The sequence below is a fragment of the Schistocerca americana genome, chromosome 2 (genome assembly GCF_021461395.2).
Source record: "Schistocerca americana isolate TAMUIC-IGC-003095 chromosome 2, iqSchAmer2.1, whole genome shotgun sequence".
Taxonomy (NCBI): Eukaryota; Metazoa; Arthropoda; class Insecta; order Orthoptera; family Acrididae; genus Schistocerca; species Schistocerca americana.
Window position 1 is genome coordinate 729,331,273 of NC_060120.1, and position 25,518 is coordinate 729,356,790.

The 25,518-nt window shown below is 44.1% G+C and overlaps 1 protein-coding gene across 1 annotated transcript in view; it reads right to left on the bottom strand.

Moving 5' to 3' along the window:
- Nucleotides 1–23,611, bottom strand: part of LOC124595328 — a 55,293-nt gene extending 31,682 nt beyond the window's left edge. Inside the window, exons 1-2 of the mRNA XM_047134030.1 lie at nt 23,485–23,611; nt 6,387–6,479 (exon numbers count right to left, since the gene is read on the bottom strand). Coding sequence (XP_046989986.1) covers nt 6,387–6,479; nt 23,485–23,584 — 193 coding nt within the window. The 5' untranslated portion in view covers nt 23,585–23,611. The remainder of the gene's footprint in view (nt 1–6,386; nt 6,480–23,484) is intronic.
- Nucleotides 23,612–25,518: the final 1,907 nt, after the last annotated feature.

Sequence of the window (25,518 nt, forward strand, 5' to 3'; positions counted from 1 at the left end):
AGATCCTCTATATACTCCTTCCACCTTTCTGCTTTCCCTTCTTTGCTTAGAACTGGGTTTCCATCTGAGCTCTTGATATTCATACAAGTGGCTCTCTTTTCTCCAAAGGTCTCTTTAATTTTCCTGTAGGCAGTATCTATCTTACCCCTAGCGAGATAAGCCTCTACATCCTTACATATGTCCTTTAGCCATCCCTGCTTAGCCATTTTGCACTTCCTGTCAATCTCATTTTTGAGACGTTTGTATTCCTTTTTGCCTGCTTCATTTTCTGCGTTTTTATATTTTCTCCTTTCATCAATTAAATTCAATATTTCTTCTGTTACCCAAGGATTTCTACTAGCCCTTGTCTTTTTACCTACTTGATCCTCTGCCGCCTTCACTACTTCATCCCTCAGAGCTACCCATTCTTCTTCTACTGTATTTCTTTCCCCCATTCCTGTCAATTGTTACCTTATGCTCTCCCTGAAACTCTGTATAACCTCTGGTTTAGTTAGTTTATCCAGGTCTCATCTCCTTAAATTCCCACCTTTTTGCAGTTTCTTCAGTTTTAATCTACAGGTCATAACCAATAGATTGTGGTCAGAGTCCACCTCTGCCCCTGGAAATGTCTTACAATTTAAAACCTGGTTCCTAAATCTCTGTCTTACCATTATATAATCTATCTGATACCTTCTAGTATCTCCAGGATTCTTCCACGTATATTTATGCCTTAGTAAAAATATTCTACAACAAAGTAATAAACAAGCACGACGCAATGGCAAACGAATTCTTTTTTTTTATATTTATGCCTTAGTAAAAATATTTCGTTTGCCATTGTGTCGTGCTTGTTTATTACTTTGTTATAGAATATGAAAAGAAAAATTTTCTACGAATTTTTTTAAATCTCAGGAGTGAAGAGGTTAAAAGCGATTTGTTTCTGTTTTTACGATTTGCTTTTATTTTTACTTAGTGTTTTACTCTTTCGTGCTAAAGCACAGTCTTGCCTTCATCTCAGAGTCCTTACAAGGCGGAAGATCGCTACACTTCCTACCTGCGACGTAGGATGGCAGCCTTATTTATGCGCGTACGCTGCGTGGCCATCGGGAGTTTCATTCGCACAGAGGCAGTCAGCTGTTCACCTTCCGCTCCACGAAGTCCTCTGAAGGTCGCGACCGCAGCCTTCACACCGAGTGGCGGACATCAGTATCCACCTTCCGCAAAGCGTTGAGCAGTATTTCTGGATCTTCATCTGACCGGCATGCATTAAATAGATTGTCACAAGACGCATGAAGCAGAAATATGGCAGGAAGTCCATTTTTCTGTCGATTATGTGATATTGTTTCATGCGCCGACTGATATCGCTAAATCCTTTTGCAGAATTGACAATTTGCTCACTGTGTAACGTAGTATTTAAACATATGTCGGATAACTGCCGTCTTTAGATTACAGATTTACACGTCAAATTTTCAGCTAGGAAATCTGACGATAAGTCACACTTACGGGAAGTCACACTTACTCATTTTATCGTTTCAGAAATGAGGGTTTCTTTCTGAATACTGTAGGTGCATATCTTTTTGCCAAATAACTGCTTTCATTTTTTATTCCCACATTTTCTTGGGCGGTAAGGAGGTTCAAAATTACGCTTCACCTGCTTCAAAGTGTAATGTGCACACACATTGCCAGCCAGAAGTCAGCCACCGAAGGACACATGCAAAAACTGGCTGTAATTTTCAGGGACAATGACAAATTTCCGGATTGGCGATTAATAAGCGAAACCTTGCAAAGAGTTTCAGTTAGACAAAGACTTCTGGATTCTATATATATTGAGGAGGCGCGCTGAAAACCAATGCCTCCGAATTTTTTATGTGAAAGCTCTTAAAGGTTTTTAAATAAAACAAAGATTATTAACATTTTACATCTTTATCCTTCATGTCTACATATTTATTTCTCAAGATATTCGCCCTAACGACGAACACATATACTCCAACGAGAGACCTCTTTGCCGATACCATCACTGCAGACTTCGTTGACGCAGCCAGAACCTCACCTCTGCTTAAGCTGCTGTTTCGCTATCAAAGTGAAGTCCCCAAAGACATTCTTGAAGTTTTGGAAACACATGATAATCGGATGAGGTCAAATTAGGACTGTATGAGGATGATCCATGACCATGAACCCAAGGCGTCAGATTGTGGCAGATGTCGCGACCCTCATATCTGGTCTGGCTTGACATGCTGAAGGTGAGTGTGCTCCATGTGTGGACGAACTCTTCAAATTCGAAACTTGATTACAGCACACTGTTTCTCACGCACCGACATAGTTACGTTACACACCGCCATGGTACACGCTAGAATTCGGAATCCTCTACCCGCAAAGGGCTGTAAATATACAGACATGAAGAACAAAGATGTATGATGTTAATAACGTTTGTTTTATTTAAAAATATTTAAGGGTTTTGAAATAAAAGTTTGGAGGTACTACTTTTCAGCACGCCCTCGAAGCAAAATTATGCTTGTTAACAACGTCTCTATTTTTATAGTCGTTCGTGGGTACAACTAGGGACAGAGGTGAAACTCAGTCGATAAAAGTATGGTAAAAGTATGGGAGTCAATTCGAGGAGGGGGGGGGGAGGGGGGGTAACCATAGAAAGGGACGATTTATGCTATAACAACGGTTCTCGATATGTTTTGCACGTTATAATCTTTTCCTCTGCTTAAATTCCTCCCCTCCGCAGCTCTTTCCAGCGCCAAGTTAACTTTTCCTGTATCTCCGGCAGATGTTTCCCTTCCGTGCGCCTATTTTGTAAGGGTTTTGTATGTACATCTTAGCTCATATTTATTCGTAGATACTCCTTCAAATTTTGACTTGGTTTTCAACATTCTATAGTAACACCAAGTTTCAAATGCTTCCAGCTCTTCCAAGTTCAGTGTTCCATATTCTACTTTTCATTTCCGTTACGACTACTGTTGACATCTAAATTTTGTGTAGGGCTTCTATTCTGATGTTCTGCATTACGTTGTCTCTGGTTTACAAAGATGCTGCGATTTGTGCATTGAAAATAAATAAAAGGAAATTTCGAATTCCGTCAACGTCCATGTCACTAGTGATAAATATCAAATGAAAGAAGGTGGGGAAGCAAATTGTCCGTGCAGTTTTTTTTTTTTAATATTCCATAAGGAGAGAAGATCATTGCTTAACTTTTGGTGACAACGAGATCATTAGCGATGAAGCGCATACGTGGTATGGACAAAGAATGATGCAGGAAATTGGACACGGTCAGTGTAACGTAACCCTTGGAAATCCCAGGAAACCTAAATCTAGAGGCCATCACAGTATTTGACTTTCAATCCAGGAAAAGTAAACCAGGCTGACAGGGCTGAGAGGGAGTCAGCGTGATTTTCCCGAGCCAGCCACAAACGGAAAGTGCCGAGCTAACGCCACTGTCGTCGGAACAGAGCCAGTGCGTAATGCTGGAGGAAAGAACCTTGGAACAAAAATATAACTGGATTTATTTTTGATGCCGAATGTGACCGTCGACTATTCAAAACATTTCGACTAATAAGCTTCCCACATCATCAGGTGTTTGCAACATTGTGGATATGTTTACTGTTAATGTGGAAGCGGACATAACATTGTAAAACTGATCCTGTGTGCTCCACTGAGAAGCTTCGTATTGGTTGCTTCTCCGAGATGAAAGAACTTACCAAATAGTTCAAATGGCTCTAAGCACTATGGGACTTGACATCTGAGGTCATCAGTACCCTAGACTTAGAACTACTTAAACCTAACTAACCTAACGACATCACACACATCCATGCCTGAGGCAGGATTCGAACCTGCGATCGTAGCAATCGAGCGGTTCCAGACTGTGGCGCCTAGACCGCTCGGCCACTCCGGGCGACAAAGAATTTACCAAGAGGTTTTGTATAGAGCGTGTCAAAGAAACACAAACAGCGCGTAGCGTATCGTGTACGAAGGCAAACTGCTCATAATTCTAGAGCGAGTCGTTCTCCGGAAACTTTCGCCACGGTATCGTCATTATGTTTCCGGGTTGTGTTTAGAAGCCTAATTAGTTATGAAACATTACTGAAAATTACCAAACGGTAGGACTTCTGAATAGTCTATCAACTATTCTGAATTTCTGTCTGATATTAGGTGACAAAAAAGGATCCAGCAAGTTCATGGTTGTATAAAACAGTTACCTTTAAAGGGAATGTTTTGGATCACTTTGAAGACCAATCACCATCCACCAGAACTCGCCAAGAGGTGCAGGCGTTGGACACGACTCCCATGCCGAGGGCCTGGGTTGGGATTCCCGTTGCTGCCAGAGATTTGTCTTTGGTTCCAGGACTGGAACAGGGAGCATCCAGCATCGCGATGCTAGTTCAAGATCTCCTTGACCGAGTAGTATTGGCACCACGTCTGCTAACCCGACAATGGCCCCAGAGATGTGTGTTTACCCCTCCTACCGCATCCGAATGACGTCACGGTCAGAGGATGACATGGCGGTCGGTCGGTGTCGATTGGCCCATCTGTGGTCAGAAGGCGGTGCTAAGGGAGGAAGACTACTCTAGCCACAATTCACTACTTTGCTGGTGTCTGGAGCTGAATGCACGTTGCCCCGAGACGAGTTTCTGAACTGGCACAACACTCATACGTGGACAGACGATACCTCGCATGCGGAGGTAATTAGACGTCAGCAGTACAGGTTCATTATGAAAGTACTCTTTGGTATAATTTATGATCAGATAATTGCATCATATTTAATGCCAAATATACTGACAAGGCAAATCCACCTCATTTTTCTCGGACATTTTGTTCCTTTACTGTTTGTCAGATTATGTGGTTGCAAAAGCGCGGATCTCTAACTAATCTAAATGGAAATTTGTCCAGCTTAGTGCAGCAACTGGACGTGGGACGAATTCCACAAGTCGTTTGAAGTCCTCTGCAGAAGAAATGAGCCATGCTGCCTCTACAGCCGTCCATAATTGTGAAGTGTTGCAGGTGGAGGATTTTGTACACGAACTGACGTCTCGATTTTTTCCCATAAATGTCCAACTGGATTCGTGTCCGGTGATGTGGGTAACCAGATCATTCGCTCGAATTATCTAGAACGTACTTTAAACCAATCGCGAACACTCGTGGCTCGGTGACATGGCGCATTGTTATCCATAAACATTCCATCGTCGTTTGGGAACATTAAGTCCGTGAATGGCTGCAAATTGTCTTCAAGTAGCAGCCAAACATAATAATTTCGAGGCAATGATCGGTTCGTTTTGACCAGAGCACCAAGTCTATTCAATGTAAACGCAGCCCACAACATTATGGACCACCACCAGCTTGCACAATTGATAACTTGGGTCCATGGCTTCATGGGGTCTGCACGACGGTCGAACCCTGCCATGAGCTCTTGCCAACTGAAATCAGGACTCATCCGATCAGGCCACGGTTATCCAGTCGTCTAGGCTCCAACCGATATGGTTACGAGCGCAAGAGAGGAGCTGCAGGTGACGTCGTGCTATTAGCAAAGGCACTCGGGTCGGTCATCTGCTGTCAAATGCCATTAACGCCACATTTCACCGCACCGTCCTTGCGGATACGTTCGTCGTACGTCCCACATTGATTTCTGACTTTACTTCGAGCGGCGTTGCTTGTCTGTTACCAATGACAAGTCTACGCAAACGCGGCTTCTCTAACTACTATTCCGCGTTCAAATGTTAATTCCGGTCATGCGGTCATACTCACGTGGAAAACCTTTTCACATAAGTCACCTGAGTACAAATCACAGCTCCCCCAAAGGATGGTTCAAATGGCTCTAAGCACTATGAGACTTAACATCTGAGGTCATCAGTCCCCTAGACATAGAACAACTTAAACCTAACTAACCTAAGTATATCACACACATCCATGCCCGAGGCAGGATTCGAACCTGCGACCATAGCAACAGCGCGGTTCCGGACTGTAGCGCCTAGAACCGGTCAGCCACAGCGGCCGGCCCCCCAAAGGACTCCACTTTTATACCTTGTGTACGCGATACTACCGCCATCTGTAAGGGTGCACATCGCCATCTCTCTTCGTCACCTCAGTGAACACGTATCGCTAATGAACTGCGTAAATAGTTAGGATGCTAAACACAATCCGATGAAGCTTCCCTTCGACGTCCCACAGCGCCGAATGTGTACATTTCCGGAAAATGACCAACTTGCCGTGCCGCGCTACATACTCGTACCGAGCGCCGCAGATGTTTACTTCTGACTGATCCGGTACTACACAACGATGTTGCTATTACCAGGGCCACATGCGCGCCCCCCAGACTGACTTCCGGCGCGTGCTACGCACTCTCTTCCTGCTTGCAGGACAGTCAGGCTGTGAGCGAGGCGCGTGGAGCAGGAAGCGGCCTCGGGACTAACCTTTGGCGAGGTGTGGTCGCAGCTCGGCCGTCGCGCGTCGCAGGCACTCGTCGAAGGCGGGGTCGCCGCGCCGGCACAGCGGCACGTAGCTCGCTGCAACACACACAGGCACACACACCTTACAACACGCTGATACTCACACGAGCACAATGTAAGAGTCTCGTGGGCTTGATAGAAAACTGCGACGTATCACACTGACTTCAATCTCACGAACGTTAAGAGTAAGCCTAATTATGAGGGCTGCCGACTGTGCTTTCCGCCACTTCTCTACGCTGGTCTGCAGCTCGGTGACTGTGCTGTCTTTAATGGCCCTGTAGCATGCGGCCTAGAATTGTCATGAGGAAGGATATGCATGACAGTTGAGTTATGTGGGCTGCACGAAATCATGTGAAACCTTTCTTGACGGAAGACACTGTTTTCTGGGTATCCTTACGTGCTGACTGTGCGCTCAGAACTGAAAAGAGTACTTGAAGCGACCTACGCGCATACTAGAGAGACAGCCAAACATATCTGTGCAATGCTTCATCGGATTTTCACTGTGGTTTCCATTTCGCCACCGATCGGACCTTAATAAACGAATAGCCTGCGTATTTAGTTAGTTAGTTCAAAATGGTTCAAATGGCTCTGAGCGCTATGGGACTTAACTTCTAATGTCGTCAGTCCCTTAGAACTTAGAACTACTTAAACCTAACTAACCTAAGGACATCATACACATCCATGCCCGAGGCAGGATTCGAACCTGCGACCGTAGCGGTCGCGCGGTTCCAGACTGTAGCGCCTAGAAACGCTCGGCCACCCCGGCCAGCTAATTAGTTAGTGTCCCACAGCTTATATTCACGAAACCGATATAATGTAGAACATGTCGACTGAACGAAAATAGAACACACATTTTTAAAACCAAAAATATTGAAAAAGATTACAAAATATTTATGCGGTTATATGGTGCCCATTTATAGTTTTTTTAGTACAAATGATTAAATATTTCAATTTAAGATTTCTCTGTGGTATAGAAGGAGTTGTTTAGGAGAAGCACCTTTAAACTACATTTTTTAAAAAAGAAGAAACTTTTGCTGTCTGTCAAATATTTTATTTCCGTGGGTAGATTGTCAGAGTCTTTAAGTGTGCTTTTCGCCCTTTTCTGTGCGAGAGGTAGCTCATTTAAAGGGTAATGGGGACCACTTTCCCTTGTAGGGTTGGAAGTGTAAATCGCCAGTCACGGATAGATTCCGCCCGGCGAATTAAGGACAAGGGCCTGTGTATAGGGTAGCCTGGATGTGATTTTTAAGACGTGCCCAACATCTGACCAGGCGAATACCAGGCTAATACCCGTTTATGCCTAAGTTACACAATCCGCAAACATTTCACAGGGGGTAACACTAGACGCAGACAGTTGGCGTACGCTGCCGCGAGCCTCCGCCGCTGCTCATTTTACTGAAAATTCGTCACTTGAGACTGTTGTGATGTAGCAGTGGAGTATATCGGCGTTGAAATGAGAGCGAGTACACGAGTTCGCAAGTATAAACGAGGACTCGTAGCACTGCCGCTACATATGCCAACGTTGTGCGTGACGATTATTAAATGCCAATACAACAAAAGCTCGGTTAGCAGCGAATATTGTTCCGTTTTATGTGTGTGTGTGTGTGTGTGTGTGTGTGTGTGTGTGTGTGTGTGTGTGTGTGTGAGAGAGAGAGAGAGAGAGAGAGAGAGAGAGAGAGTTTGTGTGTATAATATCTCGAAAAGTACGCATCGTATAAAAAAAATCTTCCAGATAAAAAGGTAACATTTTCAGAGGGGACCTTCGACTATGCTAAAATTCACCACCCTCTCTCACTACCCGACTGCCTCATTTTCAAACTGAAATCCCTTTTTTGTTGCAGATTCGAATTCTACTCCAAAAATTACCTAGGATTTATCTGAAACAATTTGGTTGGTTTTTTTTTTTCGTTCTAGCCGGTACTGTAATCGGCACGAGAGCTACGGCGATTGTAGGGGAAAACACACCGAAATCAGTCACCCAGAAGGTAAGATTCGAGGGGATTCAGCAAATTCAAGCATCCTGATGGTGTGAGGACTCACCGAAATCAACCCAGAAAGGAACAGAAAACTACGTTACGTTAAAAGTAGCTTATTCGTCAGAGTTTCGAATGCATAGCCGTAAAAGTTTTACTGTGTAATCAAATTTTTAAAACTTTTTGACAAAAATATTAAATGTTTGAAACTATAAAATTTGCATTTTTATCGAAACTGTAACGTAAAATCAAATGACTCGGTTATTAATTCAAAAATCGGAAAAATCGATTTTTGTCCATTACAGCGCCATCTACCACGATGGGTTCAAATGGCTCTGAGCACTATGGGACTCAACTGCTGAGGTCATTAGTCCCCTAGAACTTAGAACTAGTTAAACCTAACTAACCTAAGGACATCACAAACATCCATGCCCGAGGCAGGATTCAAACCTGCGACCGTAGCGGTCTTGCGGTTCCAGACTGCAGCGCCTTTAACCGCACGGCCACTTCGGCCGGCCCAGCACGATGGGAAGAAGTGTTTTGGGTAAACCACAGGTATTTTTTGGCATTGAATCCCAATCTGCGATAAAGAAAGGGGGTTCCCAACAAGCGTCTGGCGTGGTTGTTAGATCGGTTACTGCTGCTACAATGGCAGGCTATCAAGATTTAAGTGAGTTTGAACGTGGTGTTACAGTCGGTGCACGAGCGATGGGACACAGCATCTCCAAGGTAGCAATGAAGTGGTGATTATCCCGTAAGACCATTTCACGAGTGTACCGTGAATGTCAGGAACCTGGTTAAACATCAAATCTCCAACATCGCTGCGGCCAGAAAAAAATTCTGCAAGAACGGGACCAACGACGACTGAAGAGAATCGTTCAACGTGACAGAATTGCTGCAGATTTCAAAGGTGGGTCATCAGCAAGTGTCAGTGTGCGAAACATTCAACGAAACATCATCGATATGGGCTTTCAGAGCTGAAGGCCCACTCGTGTGTCCTAGATGACTATACGACACAAAGCTTGACGCCTCGCCTGGACCCATCAATATGGACATTGGACTGTTGACGATTACAAACATGTTTACTGACAAGACGAGTCTTTTTTCAAATTGTATAGAGCGGTTGGACATGTACGGGTTCGAAGACAATCTTATGAATCCATGGATCCTGCATGTCGGCAGGGGACTGTTCAAGCTGGTGCAGGCTCTGTAATGGTGTGGGGCGTGTGCAGTTGGAGTGATATGGGACCCCTGATACATCTAGATAATACTCAGACAGGTGACACATGCGTAAGCATTCTGTCTGATCACCTGCATCCTTTCATGTCCATTGTGCATTCCGACGGACTTGGGCAATTCTAGCAGGACAATGCGACACCCCATACGTCCAGCATTGCTACAGAGTGGCTCCAGGAACACACTTCTGATTTTCAACGGTTCCACTGGCCACCAACTCCCCAGAAATGAGCATATCTCGGATGCCTTGTAATGTGCTGTTCGCTCCACTTGTACTCTTACAGATTTATGGACAGCCCTGCAGGATTCCTGGTGTCAGTTCCCTCCAGCGCTACTTCAGACATTAAGCGAGTCAACATCACGTCGTGTTGTGGCATTTCTGCGTGCTCGCGGGGGCCCTGCACGATATTAGGCCGGTATACCCTATATAATGTGTGTGTGTGTGTGTGTGTGTGTGTGTGTGTGTGTGTGTGTGTGTGTGTGTACAAACCTTTTTCGACGTTTGCTCTAAATTTATTTTGATATTTAATCTCTGCTCATCGAATGTCTAGCAGTTATGTTGACATGCAGACACTTTCAACGCATTACCGAGTCTGTGATGAGAGTACAAGAAAACAGGAGCAGAGGAGGAAGTGCATTCTCTGAATGTTGATCAATTATTGAAATAAATTTACAGCAGGCTTCAAAAAAGTTACAGGAATGAATGATAAGCTAAATAACTCGGTATTAGCCCATAAATACAGAGTGCCACGACTAAAACAATACATAAATGGCACGGTGTTTGGTAGCAATGCATTAACAGTGAGGTAAGTTTTCGATTGGCGGAGAACAATATTTCTCAGGATGGAGGTGGAATAAACAATATATACAACCATTTAGTTTGTACCGGACGGACTTCCGGTGTTCTGAAGCGTGGACTATAGAATAGATTTTTTCCAAACACCACTCTTCCTCTAATGGAGCACTTTCGCAATTAACTGTGTACATTGAATCTCTTAAGTTCCTTTTTATGCCCTCCACGGTCTCACAAAAAAATACTTCGTTACAGGTCATCTGATCCCAAAATTGAAAATGGTATGCGGGCCATATGCAGAGAGACAACGAGCACGCCGTAAACAAACCAAGATTCGTGGCGGGCTGCTTCAAACCAGTCAGAAGATTGGTGACTGAAAACAAAATAAGAATAATAAAGCACGCCAGAATCTCTGTGTTATTATGTTCTATAAAATGACTAGTACCAAGGAAATATTCTGCAATAGCAGATTTGCTCGACTGTTCTAAGCCTGTGTGACGCTTGTGCTCAGTACATCGGTGCTCCACGGTACTGATGCTCCGACCAATGACATGCCACAACTGTATGGGATACGACAGACATCTGCCTTACGCTAAACAAGCTCGTATCTTGCAGATCCTACAAACTCTCTAACCCTAGATGGTGTCAGAAGAGCCAGTGACATCAAGTGACGTCGTGACTCAGCATGCAGCATCGTCATCACAGCGTGGTGAGTGGCACCAAACTGTTTGTTATTCAAGTAGGCCGAGGTGTCTCGTAGGTAACACTGGAGACTGGAGTTCAAAGTTCGAAAGTGGACACAGGTATCGATTTAAGTGAACTGAAAGGAAACATGAAAGCAACATACGCCAGTATGCACCCGGTTACGTGTACTCAGCCTAATAGGCTGGGCCATAGTGCACCCTGCGCTAAGTCCTCACCAAGCAGCAGTATCAGTAACATTAAATCTCTGCTCTATGAAATCTTTCCTATTGTATATGACAAAGTGATTTCCAGACACTTACGAACGTCAACTAACTCACCCCCTATTTGAGAATACTATTCACTGTAGCACTGCATTGTCGCTGGTGCAATGTTTTACGCAAGAATAACCAAATAACTACAAAATAAGCTTGCTCTCATTTAATTTTTGGATCTGTTAAGGTAAACGGATTACTAATTTCTTTTAAGAACTGAAGCAATTAATAAGAACTACCATAGCGCCCACTGCTTCGCTAGTGTGGTCTGTATGGTCTGCACAGATATTTTTTCGTTCTATTTAATCGAATTTTTATGTTGTTCACAAACTGCAATACCTTCTAAATCTTTCACTTTAAGACCATAGAAGCGTAGTCTTTTCCGAATGTACTATTGACCAAAAAGTGAATCTGGTAGCTGGAGTCGAAGGTTTTTGCTAATCATGCCTTTCGGTTCTTGTGGTGATATTTCCATTGGAACCTTCATCCCCGAACACATATTTCATTATATCTAAGAGAGAAGCGAAATACCAATTTTCTTAAATTTAGCATTTAAAATTATTTAATATAATGAAATATTTTCTTAATACTTTTCACTAATGTGTTGAATTTCTGAAAAATGTGAAACACGTATTTTTTAAATTTCTAACAGAGAATCAAAATACAAATTTTCATAGATTTAGCTTTGAAAATGTTGTAATGAAATAAATTCACATAACTTTCCATCTCCTGTTTCACTCCATTAGGGGGTCGAATTTCCAAAAACACTAAAATACATATATTTTATTTACAACCGAGATGTCAAATTTCTGTAGTAGTTCTTTAACAATGAATTATTTCCATAAAACTTTCACCCCTATTTTACTCCCTGAATGGTTGAATTTCCAAAAATGCTGAAACACATACTTTTTTATTTCCGACAGAAATCGAATATCTTGAGAATTGCCTTAATAGCACGTATTTTCAAAAAGCCTTTCATACCCTATTGCACCCCGTTAGGAATGGAATTCTGAACAATTCCTTCTTAAACAATAACTACACCCTCTTCACATTTGAACCCTTACCGGTTTGATCTGTGCGATGATGAGTCAGTGAATCAGTCTGGCCCTATTTCAGCCCGTTAGGGGTTTAATTCCCATAAATGTTTTGTTTCTAACAGAGAAGCCAAATACAAATTTTCATTTATTTAGCTTAAAAATGACTCCACAATGAAATATTTCCATAAAATATTTTACCCTCTCTTTCACCCCATTAGGGATGGAATTTTCAAAAACAGTGGCATGCGTATTTTTTTATTTCTAACAATGAAGCCAAATACAAATTTTCGTGAATTTAGCTTCAAAACTGGTTGAATAATTAAATATTTCCACAAAGAATTTCATCTCCTATTTCACCCCCATAGTGGTCGAACTTCCAAAAACAAATTGGTTCAAATGGCTCTGAGCACTATGCGACTTAACTTCTGAGGTCATCAGTCGCCTAGAACTTAGAACTAATTAAACCTAACTAACCTAAGGACAACACACACATCCATGCCCGAGGCAGGATTCGAATCTGCGACCGTAGCGGTCGCTCGGCTCCGGACTGTAGCGCCTAGAACGGCACGGCCACTCCGGCCGGTCTTCCAAAAACAGTGACTACGTATTTTTTTTAAATTTCTAATTGAGAAGCCAAAAATAAATTTTCATAGATTTAGCTTTGAAAATGCTTTCATAATCAAATATTTCATAAAACATTTCATCTGCTGTTTCACCCCTTCAGAGACGAATTTCCAGCGACACTGGAAAACGTATTTTTTATTTGTCCCCGAGAAGTCAAATACTAGTTTACATAGATGTAGCTTTAAAAATACATTAGTAGTTCTTTAATGATGATTTGTTCTAAAAAAATTCACCCACTGTTTCATCTCCGTAGGGGCCAATTTTCCAAAAATGCTGAATCACGTATTTCTTTACTTTTGGCGGAGAAACCAAATACCAGTTTTCGTAGGTTTATCGTTAAAATTGTCTTAACAGCGAGATATTTATAAAAAATATGTCATCTCATATTTCAAACCTTAGGAATGTAGTTTCACAAAATCTCTATTTAAACGCTGCCTACAATATAAGATCAACAGCCTATCGAAATTTCAAGTTTCTATCCATAGCGATTTGGGCTGGGGATGATGACTCAGTGAGTGAGTGAATCAGTCAGTAGGTACATTGGCTTTTATGTATAAAGATAACAACATTTCTATTACATAAACAGGAAAACTGAGATAAAAGTGCCGGCCGCGGTGGCCGAGTGGTTCTAGGCGCTTCAGTCCGAAACCGTGCGATTGCTACGGTCGAAGGTTCGAATCCTGCCTCGGGCATGGATGTGTGTGATGTCCTTAGGTTAGTTAGGTTTATGTAGTTCTAAGTTCTAAGGGACTAATGACCTCAGATGTTGAGTCCCTTTGTGCTCAGAGCCATTTGAACCAATTTGAGATAAAAATTACTTATTACTAAACCCCGCATGAACCATGCACCTTGTCGTTGGTGGGAAGACCTGCGTGCCTCAACGATACACAGCGGAGGGGTATCTGTTGAGAGGCCAGACAAACGTATGGTTTCTGAAAAGGGGCAGCAGCCTTTTCAGTAGTTGCAGGGGCAACAGTCTGGATAAGCAAAACGGCCTTGCTGTGCTGGTACTGCGAAGGGCTGAAAGCAAGGGGAAACTACAGCCGTAATTTTTCCTGATGACATGCTGCTTAAATGATGATGGCGTCCTCTTGAGTAAAATATTCAGGAGATAAAATAGTCTTCCACTCGGATGTCCGGGCGGGGACTACTTAGGAGGACGTCGTTATCAGGAGAAAGAAAACTGGCGTTCCACGGATCTGAGCGTGGAATGTCAGATCGCTAAATCGATTAGGCAGGCTAGAAAATTTAAAAAGGGAAATGGATAGGTTAAAGTTAGATATAGTGGGAATTAGTGAAGTTCGGTGGCAGGAGGAACAAGACTTCTGGTTAGGTAAATAAAGGTTTCTAAATAACAAAATCAAATCGGGGTAATTCAGGAGTAAGTTTAATAATGAATAAAAAATAGGAGCTCGAGTAAGCTACAACGAACAGCACAGTGAACGCATCATTGTAGCCAAGATAGACACTAAGACCACGCCTACCACAACAGTACAAGTTTATATGCCAACTAGCTCCGCAGATGACTAAGAGATTGAAGAAATGTACGATGAGATAAAAGAAATTATTCAGATTGTGAAGGGAGACGAAAATTTAATAGTCATGGGTGACTGGAATTCGATAGTAGGAAAAGGAAGAGAAGGAAACGTAGTAGGTGAATATGGAATGGGGGTAAGGAATGAAAGAGGAAGCCGCCTGGTAGAATTTTGCACAGAGCATAATTTAATCATAGCTAACACTTGGTTTAAGAATCACGAAAGAATGTTGTATACGTGGAAGATACCTGGAGACACCGGAAGGTTCCAGACTGATTATACAGGGTGATTCAAAAAGAATACCACAACTTTAGGAATTTAAAACTCTGCAACGATGAAAGGCAGAGCTAAGCACTATCTGTCGGCGAATTAAGGGAGCTATAAAGTTTCATTTAGTTGTACATTTGTTCGCTTGAGGCGCTGTTGACTAGGCGTCAGCGTCAGTTGATGCTAAGATGGCGACCGCTCAACAGAAAGCTTTTTGTGTTATTGAGTACGGCAGAAGTGAATCGACGACAGTTGTTCAGCGTGCATTTCGAACGATGTATAGTGTTAAACCTCCTGATAGGTGGTGTATTAAACGTTGGTATAAACAGTTTACAGAGAATGGGTGTTTGTGCAAAGGGAAAAGTTCTGGACGGCCGAGAACGAGTGATGAAAATGTAGCACGCATCCAGCAAGCATTTGTTCACAGCCCAGGAAAATCGACTCGCAGAGCTAGCAGAGAGCTGCAAATTCCACAATCAACTGTATGGAGAGTCCTACGAAAAAGGTTAGTTATGAAACCTTATCGTCTGAAATTGGTTCAATCACTGTCTGCAGCTGATAAGATTAAAAGAATCGATTTCTGTGATTTTATCCTTGCTCAAATGGAAACAGATGAATCTTTCGTTTCAAAGATTGTGTTTAGTGATGAAGCAACTTTCCACACTAACGGGAAAGTCAACCGTCACAATGTCTGTATATGGGGCACTGAGAATCCGCGGGAAACAACTCAGTATGAACGTGACTCGCCTAAGGTGAACGTTTTCTGTGCCATTTCAGCCAATAAAGTTTTTGGTCCCTTTTTCTTCGAAGGTGCTACTGTAACTGGACTACAGTATCTGGAGATGTTAGAGAATTGGCTGTTCCCTCAGCTCGAACAAGAAGCACAACAATTCATATTTTAGCAGGATGGAGCGCCACCACATTGGCACTTATCTGCCCGTAACTACCTGAACGTCAACTACCCGAGGCGATGGATCGGCCGCCAGGCAGCCCGTGACAGAGCACTTCATCACTGGCCTCCAAGAAGCCCTGATCTTACCCCCTGCGATTTTTTCTTATGGGGGTATGTTAAGGATATGGTGTTTTGGCCACCTCTCCCAGCCAACATTGATGATTTGAAACGATAAATAACAGCAGCTATCCAAACTGTTACGCCTGATATGCTACAGAGAGTGTGGAACGAGTTGGAGTATCGGGTTGATATTGCTCAAATGTCTGGAGGGGGCCATATTGAACATCTCTGAACTTATTTTGAGTGAAAAAAAAACTTTTTAAATACTCTTTGTAATGATGTATAACAGAAGGTTATATTATGTTTCTTTCATTAAATACACATTTTTAAAGTTGTGGTATTCTTTTTGAATCACCCTGTGTAATGGTAAGACAGAGATTTAAGAACCAGGTTTTAAACTGTAACATATTTCCAGGGGCAGATGTGTACTCTGACCACAATCAATTGGTTATGAACTGTAGATTAAAACTGTGGAAATTGCAAAAGGATAGGGATTTATGGAGATGGGTCCTGCATAAACTGAAATATCCAGAGGTTGTAGACAGCATTAAGGAACGATTGACAAGAACAGGAGAAAGAAATACAGTAGAAGAAGAATGGGTAGCTTTGAGAGCTGAATAGTGAAGGCAGAAGAGGATCAAGTAGGTAAAAAGGTGAGGGCTAGAAGAACTCCTTAGGTAACAGAGGAGATATTAAATTTAATTGATGAAAGAAGAAAATATAAAAATGCAGTTAATGGAGCAGGTGAAAAAGAGTACAAACGTCTCAACAATGCGATCGATGGTAAGTGCAAAAGGGCTAAGCATGCATGGCTAGAGGACAAATGTAAGGATGTAGAGGCATATATCGCTAGGGGTAAGATAAATACTGCCTACAGGAAAATTAAAGAGACCTTTGAAGAAAAGAGAACCAGCTGTATGAATATCAAGAGCTCAGAATGAAAACCAGTCCTAAGAAGCGAAGGAGTGTATAGAGGGTCCATACAAGGGCGATGTACTTGTAAATATTGTGGAAATGGAAAGGGGCGTGGAGGAAGATGAAATGTGAGATATGATACTGAGTGAAGAGTTTGACAGAGCACTGAAAGACCTAAGTCGAAATAAGGCCGCGGGGTAGATGACATTCCATTAGATGTACTGATAGCCTTGGGAGAATCAGCCATGACAAAACTTAACCATTTGATGAGCAAGATGTATGAGACAGGCGATATACCTTCAGATTTCAATAAGAATGTAGTAGTTCCAGTCACAAAGAAAGCATGTGTTAACAGGTATGAAAATTGCCGAACTATCAGTTCAATAAGTCACAGCTGCAAAATACTAAGACGAATGCTTTACAGACGAATAGAAAAACTGGTAGAATCCGATCTCGGGGAATATCAGTTTGGATTCCGTAGAAATGTTGCAACACGTGAGTCAATACTGTCCCTACGACTTATCTTAGAAGATAGATTAAGGAGAGGCAAACCTACGTTTCTAGCATTTGTAGACTTAGAGAAAGCTTTTGACAGTGTTGACTAGAACATCTCTTTCAAATTCTGAAGGTGGCAGGGGTAAAATTCAGGGAGCGAAAGGCTTCTTACAATTTGTACAGAAACCAGATGGCAGGTATAACAGTCCAGGGGCATGAAAGGGAACCATGGTTGAGAAGGGAGTGAGACAGGGTTGTGGCCTAGCCCCGATGTTTTTCAATGTGTATATCGAGCAAGCAGTAAAGGAAATAAAAGAAAAATTTGGAGTAGGAATTAAAATCCATGGAGAACAAATAAAATCTTTGAGGTTTGCCGGTGACATTGTAATTCTGTCAGAGACAACAAAGGACCTGGAAGAGCAGTCAATGGAAAGGACAGTGTCTTGAAAGGATCACATAAGATAAACATCAACCTAAGCAAAATAAGGATAATGAAATGTAGTCGAATTATATCAGGTGATGCTGAGGGAATTAGATTAGCGAATGAGACACTTAAAGTAGTAGAGGAGTTTTGCTATTGGGGGAAAAAAATAATTGATGGTCGAAGTACAGAGAATATAAAATGTAGACTGGCTGTGGCAAGGAGTGTCTGAAGAAGAGAAATTTGTTAACATCGAGTATAGATTTAAGTTTCAGGGAATCATTTCTGGAAATATTTTTATGGGATGTAGCCATGTATAGAACTGAAATATGGACGATAAATAGTTTAGACAAGAAGAGAATAAAGCTTTCCAAATGTAGTGATACAGAAGAATGCTGAAGATTAGGTGGGTAGACTAATGATGAGGTATTGAATAGAATTGGGGAGAAGAGGAACTTGTGGCACAGCTTGAGTAGAAGAAGGGATCGGTCGGTAGAACACATTCTGAGGCATCAAGAGATCACCGACTTAGAATTGGTGGGATACTTGGAGAGTAAAAATCGTAGAGGGATACGATGAGACGAGTACACTAAGCAGATTCAGAAGGCTGTAGGTTTTAGTAGTTACTCAGAGATGAAGAAATTTGCACAGGATAGAGTAGCATGGAGAGCTGCATCAGACCAGTCTCTGGACTGAAGACCACAACAAAAGGTGCTAAAAAAAACTCGAAAATAGCGTTAATATATGATAACTGCAGACGTGGTTCACTCTTGTTGAAACATAATATATTTTAATACTATCTGTTAGTTATAATATGTGAGCCGCGCCGCCAATCGATAGGTCGCGCTACGTTCTCAAGTGTTCTGATCTTCGGCGAGACAGCGTGGCACGCGGCCTGACGTGCAGCGAAGGCAGGGTCTCTCTCTGAGAGTTCGGGGGTCAGAGAAGGGAGAAGGTTGCCGAGGAGCAGAGCCGGAAGCGGGTTGCAATTCCACTCGGTGTTAGCTCGAGTGGCTTTGTGTTCTGGGTCCGGAGTTCGTCGCCGGATTCTTTGTTTCGTGCACGCGGGGCTTACTTACCGTGTAGATCAGTACCATTCAACTTTGACGGATCAGAGTGGGAGCGGCCGCACAGAGTAAGCCGCCTGACGTTCGCCGGCACAGCAGTCAGCAGTGCGGGATTCCTACCACTGTGTGAAAGCGGCCGTTACACCCAGGTCAACATGTGTTCTGTGACACCTTGTCGGACATTTATTCCTTGGTGCGACCAATTCCTCCAATCTCTTCAGGAGCGTTAACCGACTTTGCTACGGATTCTGCTCCTCGTATTATTGACTGTCGTAAATTCTGCTTTCCGGAGCCAAACGATCGAGTTTTCAAACTGTCAAGCTTGTGTATGGCGCAGCTAAGACACTCTTGATGTGTATTTCTAATTTCCACAATTATTTAGGCTTTTAAGAATTGTTCTCCATAATATTTTGTGGTTAATAAAAATAAAAACTCTGAAACGCATTCCTTACTTCCGCTTCCGAGCTACGTCTGGACGATGTTCGACTCCTGGAGAACATGAGGGCAGGCATATACATCATCAAGATTCTAGTCGGTCATTTCTGTCCATCATGAGAGAGGATCGGCGTATTATGCATCATACGCTATGTAGCCTCTCACATCTGCGTCTGCCATCCGAGAACTAGACTCTCTCCAACATTCTTTGTCACCCCGCCCTACTTGTCACAGATTAGCATCAGTCGGACTGGGGAATTACCTACCCATGCTTATGCTGCTGTTGACACCATTTCACGAACTGCGTCTCAAGTGGGGCCGTGACTGTGAAGGGTTGACTGCTAGCCGGCCGTTGTGACCTAGCGGTTCTAGGCGCTTCAGTCTGGAACCGCGCTGCTGCTACGGTCGCAGTTTCGAATCCTTCCTCGGGCATGGATGTCTGTGATGTCCTTAGGTTAGTTAGGTTTAAGTAGTTCTAAGTCTAGGGAACTGATGACCTCAGATGTTAAGTCGCTTAGTGCTTAGTGCCTCTTTTTTTTTTTTTTTTTTTTTTTTTTTTTACTGTTCATTCGACTTGCACTCAGCGTTGAATCGTGGGTATTGGGTCATCGTGTGGGGATCCATCGGGTATGATTTCAGGCAACAGATAGTCGAGATTGAGGACGTTTGCAGACACAGCAGAACAACACGATCATCTTGTTTCCTCATATACACCTCTTGCGACTGTATCGAGGTGCCATTTTTCAACAGGACAATGCTCGTCCACACATGGTACATGTCTCGGATCTGTCCAAGTTCCTGTATCTGTGACGTCAAGGACCAGTTACAATTGTTGTGGGCTACCTTGGCTCAGGAGAAGATACAAAGGCTTTATGACATCCTTCCCCAGCGAATCAGTGCGTTTATCCAGATCACAGGGGTGCAACGTCATTCTGGAAAATGGGCTCATATTGCCATGTTCTTTGTAAATCGAACTCAATACTGTAGTCACTCAGATAACATCACAGACTCTCACGACTCCTGAAATTCAATTTTATTTGCGTCTCACATTCTGGGTGAGGCAGTGTACCCTTATTTTTCGTACGGCGATATTGACGTTGCATCGGTAATAAATTAAACAGTGGCTAAACAGGCTAAATCGGCTTTATTAAAATAAATCAGCCTACTTCGTTTTTCAAATGACTCTCGCAATTTGTAATTGTTACGGTTTTTTTTAAGCCGAAGGACTTACCTAAGAACGTCATGGATAGTCACATGGTCTGTATTTATGCAGAGTCTGTATCTTAACATTATAATGCCCTTAGACATGTAGGAACATACACCGATCTGACGATTGTTGCTGTGTAAATATTAGGAAATGGATTGGCATTTTGTGAATTTGGATTGACGTCAGCTACTTGAGACACATGGAAATTATGCTCGACCGGGATTGAAACCTGGATTTCTCAAGTATTGCGAGAGGTCGCCTTAACAGCCTCTAAGACTGATCCAAACTTCAATATGCCACGGGGACCACAACCCATACGCTCGCAAATTTCATGATTCCTGCACAGGGAGAAGCAAATATTTTATCTTCATTTTAGCCCATAGAGGCATGGATACGCCGTGGATGGCTACAGTGTCTCTGTACACAGTCTGTATTTCTCACATTACAGTGTGCTTCAGACATGCATGCATGCGATAAGCGGGAAACCCGGGTTCGAGTTCCAGTCCGGCACAAATTTTCATGTGTTGCCAACAGCTGACGTAAATCTGGATTCGCAAAATGCGGCCCCCTTTAGTAATATTACCAGTTTGGGAGGATGAGTGTAAACTGTTACACCCTGCAGTTGGCAGTAAAATGGTTGGATCTTGGAGTCTTCCTGTATGCAGCGAGGTGCAAACCGCACCAGAATGAGTGTGTAGAAGTTACGAATGATTAACCCTGTCTTCCCCCTCACTAGTAGAGCTCAGAAGAAGATTATTAGGGTAAAACCTCTTCTGTGGTGACTGCCGCAAGATCATTACGTAGCAAATGGCGGGTGCCGCTCATAGCTAGGATCATACGAACTACAAGGGTTGGACAAAAGCATAGAAGCACTAAAAACAGAACACATTGCCATACCTTACATAAGTAGTAGGGAAACAGTTGGCATTCACAACAGTTTCCATTCGTCTCGGAATGGATAAACACAGGTACTGCATGGTTTTAATGGAAACATTAGGCGATTGTTCCTCCAAAATAAACATAAGTTCAGACAAGGCTGATGGAGGTGGATAGTGATCACACGCCTTCTCTCCAAAGTAGACCACAAAGGCTCAATAACTTTGAGATCTGGTGACTGGGGTGGGCACTGAGGATGCGACACTTCATCCTCGTGCTCACAAACAAGTCCCGGATGTGTGACATGCGTCTTGGAATACAGCATCATCATTAGGGAAGGAACATTGTACCATGGGATGGACCTGATCAACCAAAATGGTCGCATATTCGTTGGCAGTAATGCGACCTTGCTGAATAACCATGGCGCCCTTGGAATATCATGGTATGGTTGCCCAAATCATCACCGAATCCCTGCCATGTTTCACTCTTGGATTGTAAACCCTGCCAGAGGTTGGAAACAGTGTAAAAAAGGTATCATACGGCCAAATGACAGTCTTTCATTGCTCCATAGTCAAGGTTTCATGGATTCGACACCAAGTTTCCCTGTTACTGGTATTTTCATCACAGATGAGTGACTTTGTAATTCCAGTGAGCCCTGAAATTCTCTGCTTATGGAGCTCCCTTCGTGTTGTTTTTGGTGCTGATACGGTTCGCGAATGCGTCATTCATTTCTACAGTGACTTTTGCAGCTGTTGTTCTCCTGTTTTTCTCCAAAATTCTCTTGAATATCCGTCCATCACGATCGCTCAAAACACACTTTCGTTCCCGTTGCGCCAGGGTGGATGATGTTTTTACGCTTTCCTTGTAAGAGGTATAGCTCTTCGATACGGCGCCTCTTGAAACACCAATCACTTCGATCACCTTGGTTACAAAAGCGCCCACTACACTAGCACCAACAACTTGCCCACGTTCGAATTCACTTAACTCCGTCATAACGCGTTCACAATTATACAGAACACGATTCTGACGACGACGGACACAACGTATACAAAAGAAACTCTATGGTTCCAGAACTTTTCAGAGTCTCAAACATCTACGACGTATATATGGGGACTGAAACGGCGAATGAAAGGTTGTACTAAGGCTGGGATTCGAACACGGCTCTCCTACTCAGTAGGCAGAGGCGCTACCCTACACAGTGGCTTTGCATAACCACACGGCCTACTTGGCACGCCTCTCTCTTCGATCCAGATTCACATTCACGCTTCAGATTCCCATTCACGCTTCAGTCCACTTGTTATTCCTCCTAAACTACAACGTATCAAGGACGTTGTACAAGCCGGCTGCGGTAGCCGAGCGGTTCTAGATGCTTCACTCCGGAACCGCATGACTGCTACAGTCGCAGGTTCGAATCCTGCCTCGGGTTGGTTAGCACACTGGACTCGCATTCGGGAGGACGACGGTTCAATCCCGCGTCCGGCCATTCTTATTTAGGTTTTCCGTGATTTCCCTAAATCGCTCCAGGGAAATGCCGGGATGGTTCCTTTGAAAGGGCACGGCCGACTTCCTTCCCCGTTCTTCCCTAAACCGATGAGACCGATGACCTCGCAGTTTGGTCTCTTCCCCCAGAACAACGCAACCCTGCCTCGCGGATGGATGTGTGTGAGGTCCCTAGATTAGTTACGTTTAAGTAGTTCGAAGTTCTATGCAACTGATGACCTCAGCAGTTAAGTCCCACAGTGCTCAGAGCCATTTGAAGCATTTGATATTGTACATCTGTTCATTTTCAAATGCAACAGCGTATTCTGCAGGCTTGGCTAGCATCTGTATTTAAGTTTAAGCATCCATTTCTCGCTGTTTATCTGCGTTTTTGTTCAACCCTTTACGTCAGGATCTCATTCTTTTTCTTCGCGACCATATCCCTTGTCTCCACGGGGTCGACATGTTATTCCGGATCTGTCACCGCTAGTGGCAGATGCGTGGCAGGATGCCCTTCCGGTCGCCACCTCTTCCAAACGGGACAGAAATTGTGTTCCCTACCCGTCTGCATCTAGTTTTGTCTCGTGTGCAAGTTAGAGACGTTTTAGAAATGTTTGCGGACCGTGGAACTAAGATGGGTCATGGGTACCAGCCCGGTATTCATGTAATCCGAATGGGAACAGCGGTTTCCTATTATTATTTCATTATTATTATTACTAGGAGACTGTACTTACGCAGACGTTTGAGGGCTGGCGCAGCTGACGGAACGCCAGCCATCAGCAGCAGCAGCGGAAGCAGCAGAGCGCCGGGTAGGTAGGAGTCGTGGTGGGCCATGTCTTCTGGACGCGTGGAGACACACGCGCGCCGGCGCCCGCCGTGGCTTTATACGCGGCCGCGGTCCAGCCTCGGCTGGCAGCGGGCCACGGCAAGGCCACGCCGCGGCCGCCGCTGGGTGCGCCGCGCGCTTTCTTCCTCGAGGACGCGCCTCCTGCGACGCCGGGTCCGCCGGCGCGAGGACCGGCTCCCAGGCGGCCGCAGCCACCAGCCGGATGCTGCCCGCCGGCTCTTCTGGCATTTTCACAGTCCGCAGCTGCTTCTCAACAGTTGCAACAGCACAAGGAGGGAATGTTCGCCAGCCATAGGGAAAGTGTCCAAACCAGTGCATCGCGCTCTGAGGCTTCAGTACAAATTCCATTGTGTGTGTCGGTAATACACACATCAAAAAAAGTTTTGCTTCACCTCGGTTCCGAGAGTTCCGGAAACTGTACAGAAAATTGGATTAGAGGGCAACATAAACATCATTTCTGACCTCATGAAAATCACAGATTGCATGTTCCACCACCATATAGCGAGACCTTCAGAGGTGGTGGTCCAGATTTCTGTACACACCGGTACCTCTAATACGCAGTAGCACGCCCTCTTGCACTGATGCATGTCTGTATTCGTCCTGGCAAACAATCCACGAGTTCATCAAGGCACTGTTGGTTCAGAGTCTCAACGGCGGACATGGGTCCCTCAGAGTGTTGGGGGCTTACGTCGTCCATAAACAGCCCTTTTCAATCTACCCCAGGCATGTTCGATAGGGTTCATGTCTGGAGAACATGCTGGCCACTCTAGCCGAGCGATGTCGTTATCTTGAAGAAACTCATTCGTAAGATGTGCACGATGGGGAGCGTGAATTGTCGTCCATGAGAATGAATGCCTAGTCAATATGCTGCCGAAATGTTTGCACTATCGGTCGGAGGATGGCACTAACCTATCGTACAGCCGTTACGGCGCCTTCCATGACCACCAGCGGCGGCCGGCCTGAGTAGCCGAGCGGTTCTAGGCGCTACAGTCCGGAACCGCGCGACCGCTACGGTCGCAGGTTCGAATCCTGCCTCGGGCATGGATGTGTGTGATGTCCTTAGGTTAGTTAGCTTAAGTAGTTCTAAGTTCTATGGGACTGATGACCTTAGAAGTTAAGTCCCATAGTTCTCAGAGCCATTTGAACCATTTTGAAACAGCGGCGTACGTCGGGCCCACGCAATGCCACCCCAATGCTGCACTCACTGGACAGTGTGTCTAAGGCGTTCAGCCTGGCCGGGTTGCCTCCAAAAACGTCTCCGACGATTGTCTGGTTGAAGGCATATGCGATACTCATCGGTGAAAAGAACGTGATGCCAATCCTGAGCGGCCCATTCGGCATGTTGTTGGGCCCATATGTACCGCGCTGCATAGTGTCGTGGTTGCAATGATGGACCTCGCCATGGACGTCGGGAGTGAAGTTGCGCATCATGCAGCCTATAGCGCAGAGTTGGAGTCGTAATATGACCACCTGTGGCTGCACGAAAAGCATTATTCAATACGGTGGCGTCTCTGTCAGGATTCTTCCGAGATATAATACATAAGCAGAGGTCATTCACTGCAGTAGTAGCCCTTGGGCGGCCTGAGCGACGCGTGTCATCGACAGTTCCTGTCTCTTTGTATCCGAACAACATCACTTTGGTTCACTCTGAGACACCTGGACACTTCCCTTGTTGAGAGCCCTTCCTGGCACAAAGTAACAATGCAGACGCGATCGAACTGCGGTATTGACAGTCTAGGCGTGGTTGAACTAAAGACAACACGAGCCATGTACCTCTTTCCTGATGGAATGACTGGAACTGATCGGCTGTCGGACCTCCTCCGTGTAATAGGCGCTGCTCATGCTTGGTTGTTCACATCTTTGGGCAGGTTCAGTGACATCTCTGAACAGTCAAAGGGACTGTGTCTGTGATATAATATCC